Below are 10,247 nucleotides of genomic sequence, written 5' to 3'. Positions count from 1 at the left end.
AAATATTCCATAGAGATCCTATAGATTCTAAGATTACGCAGACGTATTCAGGTTACTCAACAAGAGCGAGCTACATTAGACTTGACAAATGCCTAAGTATCTAATCATTTATTTTATTATGCCAGCTTTTGTTGTGATAAAAAGGAATAATTTCCTAAGGAGTGTGTATATTTTTAGCTTCTAATAAGACAACAATGTCTGTATGGTTCTAAGGAACTTATGGTGCTGCTACATTACATTTCATTTTATTTCATCCCTGCGATTAGCTTATTACAAGAAGATCAATACGGGAGTCGATATACTCAGCTAATAATAGGATCTAATCATTTGTAATATCAAATCTTAAAATACAAAAATTAGTGCTTGCATTCGATTGTATTTTCTTCAATTGCAGTATTCATATACTTTATATCCAGATAATATTCCAAATTGCAAAAAAATTAATCACTTCAAAGTGTAAATGTTGGGCCCGTGCTAGCACGGGTTATACCCATCTAGTAGAAAGTATAAGCCATGATCGGTCTACAACCAATACTCACTAGTAAAAATACAAGGAGAAAGAGCACATATGTAGGCAAACTTAAGTTGCTATAGTTATGAACTTAACTGATTTTGATTGAAGTTGCTCTGAATGTTAAGCTATTACATTCCTTCGTCCCAATTTTTTATGTGACAATTTCTAGAGCCAAACAAATTGATCTTTGACCGCAATTTTTTGATAAGCTTTTTAAAGTTTTTGAATTATTAATTATAATGACTTATAGTATCGAAAAACTTAAAGATTCTATATTTAGATTACGGTCAAAATTAAAAAGCTTGAATCTTGAAAGATGCAAAATATCATATAAATTGAGACAAAGAGAGTATTAGCTTTCATCGTTAGGACTAAATACGAATTTATTACAAGGAAAGATTAATATTTCTAAGTTGGGTAAATTTCGAACAAGAAAAAATTTATAGTATAAAACAAAACTTTGATATTTGTGTGACTATAAATTATCTAATTAAAGATAAAAATAAGAATGTTAATGTTAAACCTTTTTAAATATAGAAGAGTAATATTATTTTTATAATAAAGTAAAAAATAAAAGTATGTCACATAATTTAACTGACAAATAAAAGCTAGTAGTTAAAATAAAAGGTGCTATTTGTACATCAACGATTTTTACAGTAACGATTTTTATCAAATAAATTAAGGAAATTTTACAATGTATACACCCTATTTATTATAAACCAAAATTATTTTAAAATATTATTTTCTATAGCTATCTTTTATAGTAAAATAGGTATTTATGATATATACTACAATTGAGGGATGAAATACGCTATTTATGATTTTCCTCTCTCTTTCTTTCAATTAACACACGATTCTCTCGCAGAATATTTCTTCTTTCTCTCTCTTCTGAGACAATATGTTGCGTTTCACTCTCTTCAAATCTCATGTTATCTAATGTGCAACTACATGGAAGGCATTCTTATGGAAGCTACATATTGGAGTTTCTCCCTTTTCCCTACCTTTTCTAGCTATTTTATGTCTTGAAACTTCCTTCAGTTGAGATAATTTGTAACAAAGAGTTTTTTTTGCTGTTTGATTATTGCAAATGGCCTCTTACATATTTCTTTCTAATCAATGTGGTCTCTCTCTCCTCTCTCGTCGCTATGAGGCTAGGGCTACTACGCGGGGAGCAAAAACGATATGGGAATAATCCGGGTAGATCTAGCATGAGTACGGTAACATGAACGACGGATACTGCAATATTTTCTACGCCAGAGAAGATTTGAGGGTCAGGATTTTTATTCGTGTCCATTTTTTATTTTAATATAATGTATACAATATTTTGCTTGGCCGGAAAACGCCATCTCCGACGAACTTTCTTCTCTTCTTTGCAATTTAGCAACATACAATGATCAAATACATTGTATTCTTTACAAATTCACTCAAACACATTGTATTTTTATATAAATATATTTTTGTTTTACATGTATTTATGTATTTTGAAGGTTTGTATTTTTTTAATACAGCTGAATACACCTGTATTCATGCATACTGTACATACAGTATGCATAAATATATGATATAAATATTGAAATACGCTGAATACAAACATTAAAATAGAACAAAATAGAAACAATGAGTACATTTAATTTTAAAATATAGTGAAATACAATAAAATACACTGAATACAAATAAAAATACAGTGAATACAACCAATAAAATATACTGAATACAACAGTAATAACATGTATTAGGAATAACTAAAATACTGTTAATACAAATACATTTGAATACACTGAATATAAAATAGTGAATACAGTAAATACAAACATTGAATCTAATGAATGCAAGAGTAAAAAAAAAATATTGAAACATACTAAAACAAAAGTTAAATACAACAGTTATATACAACTGAAAAATCATTCTAATTAATTGGGTTGATAATGAGACATGTTAGAATTGATTTTGTTGAGTTATATTAGGAGTGTATCACGCTAATTGATATTATTTCCGTTATTAGACAGCTGGACAAACCTATTTTTAAGGTGATTGACGTTACTGTATTCATGAATACATGGAGCGAATACATGTGAATACATGCGCGTATATTTAGATTGCCCTGATTTTTAGACATTTTGTACTGCTGTATTCAAGCGCGAATACAGCGAATACACTATTATAATAACTAAATAGTAGTTATAGAAAGTAATTATGTATACGGTAGCTAGATGAAATTAATCCTCATAAATTAACGGCAACGAGTTGTAAACGTGAACGGGCCGGGCTGAAGAAGGCCCAGTCCAAATATGTGAGCAGCTCAGCCACACTGGGGTTAAACAAATAATTAATCACGAACTCGTCAAAGCTAGGGTTTAAGCTCGTTTCATCGAGAAATCTTGCCGACGACGAAACCATGTTTCCAGGATTGTTCATGCGTAAACCTGACAAAGCAGCTGCTCTCAAGCAGCTGAAGACTCACGTCGCCCTCTTCGGAGCTTGGGTCGCCGTAATTCGGGTCACCCCATATATCCTCCACTATTTTTCGGATCAGAAAGAAGAACTCCTCCTCGAGCTCTAAATCCCTATTATTTTTTGCACTTCTTTCTACTCAGGTAAATTTTTCTCTTCTAATCGAAATTATATACTCAATTAGTCTCAATATTATTAAGTGATCATGTCCGAATTGTAAGATTAGATACATTCACTCAGATACTCTGCCTTATAGACTTAGTCGCGGTTATTTAGTTCACTATCTGGAGTTCTATTCAGACTTGTGATTTTTTGTTGGGTCAACTTGATGATCGTGTTAACTGCTTATTTTCATGTATTTAGGATGATTTTTGTGGTTAATTGTAATATATTGACATAGGATTAGGGCTTATTTTGTTGCTTCCCCTATTAGCATCTGTTTTTCATAACTGAGAAATTAGTTGTTTCCAGATGGAAACTCAAGTGGATTAGGGCCCGTCTACCTTTTCCACTTAAATACCAGACTTGGTTAGGTCGCAGGATTCGAACTCGTGAAATGCGCCTCCAACACATCCACCGGTGTATTAACTTTGCCCGTTGAACCAAAGGCCTGGGACGCTTCCTAGATTAGCATCTTTTGCTAATGTTATCATTGCCCTTCATTCTTTTGATTTTCCATACTGTATTTATTGTGTGTCAATAAGAGTGGCTTATCCTGGGTTTTTTCTCTTAATGTCACCATGTGTCGGCATATCTTTTGGGGGCTGTAAGGCCGTTTGAATTATCTTCTGTACTAGAGTGTTCCAAGATTGTGAATTTCAGCTGAATAAGAAGTAGTTGGTAAGTTAGAGTGCTTGAGCTTTAGCAACAACGAGTTGGTTCATGGATGGATGGACATTTATGCTCCTTGCAAATTTCAAGAACCTCCTAATGTGATATTAAAATCTAAGCCACTAACGTAACTCATAAGTGCAAAATCTAGTTTCATTAGCTTGCTGAATCAATATGAAGAATGATATAGTTTTCATTGAAAGATAGCTTGGAGGCTCGTTTGATGCTGTGTTTAGTTATGTTAATGTGATTGAGCAATAATGGAATAGAATTGCTTTTTCATCCTAGTAAATCTTTTGTGGGTTGACAATCTTGCCTCTAATGTTATTCATATATCAAAATTTGAAATTAAGAAACACACGACTGTACCAAGGTCGTGGCGTCTCTTGTGTTTTTGGTGTTGTATGCAACGTAGGTTCTGGTGCATAAAGTAGTCGGATTGAGTTGTGTAAGTTGCCGAGCACCAATTATGAAATGATCTATGATTTGGAGTACTCTGGTTGAGGGTTAAGGAATAAAATTCTACCGGAAACTCCATGTATTTATTTTTTATGAGCTTTATATCTACTAGAATATGAAAGTAATCTTAAGCTCTTTACTAATAAATGCAAAAAGAAGCTTGTATGGTGATGGTCCCTATCGCCTGTGCATGAGTTTGGATTTCTTGGTTCTATTTGGTAGGTGATTAGATGAAGTTTGAAAATATGAATTTTACAATGCAAGTGGATCGAGTCGATTCTGTAGATGCAAAGTAAAGTACTAGGAATTGAATGACTTATATGTGTGTGAGTACGCTAAAGTTGATGAAGTAACATGTTTCATCATCTTTTCTTGAATCTTGTGAATATTACTGTTGTTCCAGGACTTTGTTCAACGGCAAAGGATGTGTGGCAGGCGCACATCGTGAGTTCGAATTTTGGGTGGTGAACAAAAGTCCGGTATCTAAATGGAGAAGAGTAGAGGGGCCTAGCCCCATTATCTACCGAGTTTTGAACCGTGGCACCAATGACCCTTGGGGATTTCTCGGTTGTAAAAAAAATTTAGTGTGGCTTTCGTACAAGTTCCTTAATCTTGATATGTTTAAGTTGCTTACTCCTAGTATATCAGTTGTTTATAATTTCAGTTTGGACTGGAATTCATGCATGTGCTCACATAGGTAATTACAGATTGGGATTGCTGTGTTGTTGCTCGAGTACAATTTCTGATGCAATTCCATTTTAGGCCCTTTCAAAGCTGTACCATTCTTCAGTTAATTGCCTGATTTAAATACAACTTAAGTTCCGTCTTTCTTTATATACACGTCTCTGATAATGTCCTTATCCTTTTGTCTTTGCCTTCTGCAGTTTCTCTAGAGGAAGGAATATTTGGAAGAAAAGTAGCTAGTGTTCTCTACACATCTGTTGACCCTCTTCTCAGTCATTTCTGTCTCTACATTTCATTTTCATTTGTCGATATGATTCTGAATTTGTCAGGTTGGCATATAATTGGGAATTGTATGGTTGTACCCTAGTTATTTGAGATAAAATTTGCTGCGGAAACTCTCTCTTGGTTTATTGACACAAAAGTCATATGTGTGAATTTGATGGCTTTCCCACCTAGATTAGATACCCATCTTCCCCAGCAATCCTTGCACTATGTTACTGAATGCATAAATGATCCCATAAGTGAGATTTAGCGTGGTTCTATCTGTAATGTTACCAATGCAATATGGCCACCAAATCGCCTCTTGTTATGTTTTTTCATCTGAAACTTTCTTTCCCAACAATTTCTGAACTCAATGCAGTTCTAAACAGCTTCTAATAATCGATTATCTAAGGCCTAACAGCTTCAGCAATTCAGCCATATCCATAACTGTTGTATTCCTATTGAATCTCTGTGGATTCACTTGTCTTGTCACCAAGTAATGCTTTTTGTTTTTTGACAGGAAAGAAACTTATCAGGACTTTAACATAATGTTGCTTGTCAAACTATGGATACTTGTCATACATTCGTTGAATTGGTACTGATAGTGGGTGTGAATAAGTTTTTGTCCAATATGAAAAACTACTCATTGGCACATGGTAGCATGTAGAACTAAATCGATAGGATAATACCTAGAAGCGATGATCAATTTAAGCCGAAGGGGTGGTCTCATCATTAACAATTGCAAGGGGTCAAGTCTTGGATGTTGAAAGAGTGTAATATGCAAGTGCAGCTATCAAGTTTCTTCTGCAGTTCATGACATTCTACGTTGAAAAAGCATTTTCAAGCATCACGAACGAATTCCCCGCCTCAACTTCTCTGATAAATGTTTAAAAATAAACCTTCTCTAATAAATGTGAAACTTTGGTATTGAATGGTCTTTTGATTTGTCAAAATCACCTAATAGAAAAGAAAGAATGAAGCAGATAAACAAATATTCATTATCAAACAATCACCATTGAAAACTCAGTTATAGAAATGTGGTAAATCTCTTTTTAGTTCTGAAGCATTCCCCCTTAACTAATTACATTAAGCAATATCAGAGATGATATATATCAAGGTAAGCACCAACTGCTGAAACAATTTATTTATGCAAAGCCAATGTTCATGAGTAGGTTGAGAGTGATAATAGAAAGATTACACAATGTCTGAATTAGTTAGAGTTCCATACTGTGAGTGATGTATTGCATTTTACAGTCTCGTTTTAGCTGCCGGGCAGCTACTTCATAACATTCAGGGGTTTGGTTTGGTCATCTCCTCAGCCTCTCTGCCTTCTTAAATGCAGGGGTAAGGTCTGCGCACACTCTACCCCCAGATCCCACTTGTGGGACTACACTGGGTGTGTTGTTGTTGTTGGTTTGGTCATCTCCTATTCTGTACTGTCTGGATCTGGCACCCCGTTTGTCAGCCAGCTCAATCTTTTAGATGATTGGATATGACAAGGATACACATCAAGTCATTTTGAATAATTGGGAAGACTATACAAGAATCATCAACCAGCAGGTAATAAACCAATTCATCTTCTCAGAGCCAACAGAACATTATGTCCTTCAAAGTTTTGGTAGATAACAGAAATGCTGGATTGGCTTTCTTATCATGGAATCTCCATGGCTAAATCACATTCTAATCTTCGGTTACTTTTCTGTCAAGCAGCTGGAAGTCTTCTCCAACTTTCACAGCATAGCTTCAGGAAACAGCTGTAAATTTTTCGAAAAGCCATCTTTATGGTGTTGGCAGTTTGTAAAGAAATAACATAAAAGATATTGGAGGAGCATTCATTTATTGTATGGAGCAGTAAAAGTAAAATCACTTGTTACTCGGATATAGCAGAATTTGACATTTCAAAAGTAAAAATCATCCTAGAAACACAAGAAAGCATTAGATAAATGCAACAACATTGACTTGTGTACCAAACGAATTTGTTACATGTCCCGCCCAACCCGTCCATTGTTCCCAATCTTAAAACATAGGAACACTTACTTTTGCAGCGCTCCGTTCTTAAACTCAAACCTCAGAGACTCATGCTTAGGCTATTCAGCTATTTAACTATGATGATGGTATTAAAGTATCTAAGCAGGTTATTCTGCTCTGTGAGAAAAGCAGGCTATGTTCTAAGCATTCCACAAATAGGAATAGGATAATAGGTAATAAAGCCTCAATGTAATTGGAGTGGTGAAACATAAAGCACATTGTGGGATATAACTTTTATGGATAAGGCGAGGAAAGTGATAAAAGAACAATTATGCTGACTGCAGGAGAGAGTCTATGATTAATCATCTTACGATCCTGACCTGTAGCGAGAACTCTTCAAGCAGTTAAGCAATGTTCATATTCTTCAGGAAGAATTCACTGCTCATATTCGACGATCATGAAGACGCCCTTCAGAGAGTACAATGCTTTGATTTACTTACATACTTGCACTACGGCAAAGTCACCTTGTCTCTTCTTAGCCTCATAGCCCGAAGTCACAATTTAAAATTTGGTTAAAACTCTGGATGTCACTCAGACTTCTAGCTGTCTTTACAAGAGATCTTATTCGTAAGCATTTCGTTCCTCAAAATTTCAGCCATTTCATCATTCCCTTGCTTGACGTACCCATCAATGAAAGCACTATATATTTCCAAATTTGGTGCAAATCCTTTCCCCACCATTTCCACCTGAAGTTTTCGAGCTTCTTCCATCAAACCCTCCTCACACAAGTTCCGTATCAAAAGTTCATATGTACTCTTCCTTGGTATGATATCATGTTTCTTTATTACAGCTCTCACAAATACCAAGGCCTCAAAAACTCCATTTTTGTTGCATAGCATCCGAGCAACATCATCTATCATTGAACTCTCTGGTTTGAATCCCTTTCGACACATATCCTTATACAAGACCAGAGCTGCATCAACATTCCCACTCATACAATGTCCATTTATCAGATGCTCAAGGGTAACACAAGTACACTCCATCCCATCAAAAACCATCTCCCCGAAAACCTCCTCAGCTCTCTCAACGTCTCCAACTTTACAAAATCCCCCAATTATGGTATTATAAGCTACAATATCATGTTTCACGCCCTTATCACCCATCTCCTCCCAAACTTTCATGGCATTCTCCATCAGTCCATCCTCACAATAAGCGGCCATTAAAACGCTATAACTATATGTATTCGGGACACATTTTTTCCCCATCATTTCCTTCCAAACCTCCTCAACCTTCTCCACTACTCCTTCTCTATGAAAAGCAACCATAAGAATGTTAAACGTATAAGCATTTGCGATTACACCCTTTACCTCTCTACCTTTAAAAATTTCCCTATACATATCATAAGCAGCAAAAGGGCCTCGACTTTTAGCAATCAACTCAATCAAAGAATTGCATATAACAACATGTGGAAAGATATTCTTTTTAGCTAAAATCCTCACAAGTTGAACAGAAAGGTCAAGTTTTTTAGAATCCAAATAAGCTCTAATCAACAAATCAAACACAAAGGGAGCTGAATCACAAGTCCTGTAAGTTTTAACCAAGATTTGGAAAATCCGAGGTGGGTTTGTTAAATCAGGTTGATGGGTGTCAGGGAATTTTCGAATGGCGGATTTTAGTAGCTCTAAAGCTTGGGATTTAAGGCGGGAACGGGAGAGGATGTGAATGATAGTGGCGTAGGAAGAAAGAGAGTGAGAGCAAATGGAGCGAGTGATTGTGAAATGAAAGAAACGGAGGGCGAGGTGAGGTGTGTTGCGGAGTTGAAGAATGATTTGAGAGACTTGGGAAGGAGTGAATCCGGGAGGGGGTGGGGATAGGGAAAGAATTTCGGACCATCTTGATTTTGAGCGATGGTGTTTGAGGATTGTTATGGCTGTTGAGACTAAAGTTTCGTCTTCGTTTGAAGATGGTTGAGGTGAGGTACAAGAAGAGAAGGAAGAGGAAGATGAGTGTTTGGTTAATGAGGTTGAGAAAATAGCGCGTCTTGTAATAGTTGATATCATCGCCATTGATGGCTATTTGCTGTTCCTGTCCGGCATTTTGTCGAACAGCTTCTGTTCCAAATATAAGACATTAACAATCTGTACCATGATGTCTACTGACCAACTGTGCCAAGAAGTTATGCTGGAAGGACATTTTTCTAAAGCGGAAAAGGGACCTAAAATGCTATAGTCCTCAGTTAAAAGTTGTCTCTATTCTGTCCTTGCCGTCAACAAATTGACTCGTATATGCCCTCCACCACTAATGACGGGAGACTCATAAAGCCACATGAAATATATGTGAGGGCAAGTTTGACCTAGTTCGAATTGTACAGGGGCATATATGAATCAGTAATAATAGTCATTTCTCAAATACTTCACAACTCTATATCAGTTTACCTAGACACCTATTTGACAACACCAAACTAATTATCACAGCAAATAAACTAAGTCATAGACACAAATATTCAAATGAACGGCAATGACTTCATTAAATCCTAATAGCTCAAGGGGGTCGAATTATAATAAAAGACTGTCGGAATGTTCTAGTAGCTCAAAAGAGTCGAATAGGAGGTGTCATTGCGGACTTGCTGCCAATATTTCTTGGCATGGACTCCTTTAAATGCTGGGAGAAGTTTTTTCAAGTGCCCGAAGCATGAGGTAAGTAAATTTTTTGATGGGCTCTTTTAATTATTCCGATTTGCTTGTCAATTTGTTTTATTTATTTTTGGTTTTTAGGATGAAAAATATTCCTATTGGGAATGGCAAGATGAAGAGCTTATTCCTACCGTTTCAAAAGAAGGAAAAGGAATCTCTAATCCGTGAAAGAAATGCTCTCTAAAGGAAAATTTGATCTTGAGAATGTTATGATACTCGTCGATCACGGAGGAATAAAAGCCTTGGAATTGGAAAGAAATGTTCTAATGAATAAAGTGATCGATTTAGAGTACTTAGTTGTGCTTGATGCTAAATTTCGGAAGAAGATTGTGAATTTTCATGTGTGTGATATTGGGATGTTTTGTAATGTTCTTTGGATCAGTGGA

At 35.6% G+C, this 10,247-nt stretch overlaps 2 protein-coding genes across 3 annotated transcripts; one reads left to right on the top strand and one right to left on the bottom strand.

Moving 5' to 3' along the window:
- Positions 1 to 2,783: 2,783 nt before the first annotated feature.
- LOC104092624 (mitochondrial import receptor subunit TOM6 homolog) lies at positions 2,784 to 5,334 on the top strand. 2 transcript variants are annotated; one of them, XR_685476.4, is made up of 3 exons: positions 2,784 to 3,108; positions 4,659 to 4,952; positions 5,140 to 5,334. XR_685476.4 is itself a non-coding variant. In XM_009598267.4 (2 exons), exon 1 carries the CDS (start codon positions 2,910 to 2,912, stop codon positions 3,072 to 3,074), a length of 165 nt encoding a protein of 54 aa, XP_009596562.1. In that variant the 5' UTR covers positions 2,798 to 2,909; the 3' UTR covers positions 3,075 to 3,108; positions 5,140 to 5,334. The 2 variants fall into 2 exon arrangements, 1 of the variants encoding a protein (XP_009596562.1); XM_009598267.4 differs by lacking the exon at positions 4,659 to 4,952 and having other exon boundaries at positions 2,798 to 3,108.
- A 972-nt stretch (positions 5,335 to 6,306) lies between these two features.
- Positions 6,307 to 9,360, bottom strand: LOC104092625 (pentatricopeptide repeat-containing protein At2g15980). Its single transcript, XM_009598268.4, has 2 exons — positions 7,549 to 9,360; positions 6,307 to 6,954 (listed from the first exon to the last, which is right to left on the bottom strand). Exon 1 carries the CDS (start codon positions 9,232 to 9,234, stop codon positions 7,768 to 7,770), a length of 1,467 nt encoding a protein of 488 aa, XP_009596563.1. The 5' UTR covers positions 9,235 to 9,360; the 3' UTR covers positions 6,307 to 6,954; positions 7,549 to 7,767.
- Positions 9,361 to 10,247: the final 887 nt, after the last annotated feature.

This window comes from Nicotiana tomentosiformis, chromosome 10, assembly GCF_000390325.3.
Source record: "Nicotiana tomentosiformis chromosome 10, ASM39032v3, whole genome shotgun sequence".
Taxonomy (NCBI): domain Eukaryota; kingdom Viridiplantae; phylum Streptophyta; class Magnoliopsida; order Solanales; family Solanaceae; genus Nicotiana; species Nicotiana tomentosiformis.
The sequence above is the reverse complement of the archived record's forward strand: the minus strand, read 5'-3'. Positions and strand labels throughout refer to the sequence as shown.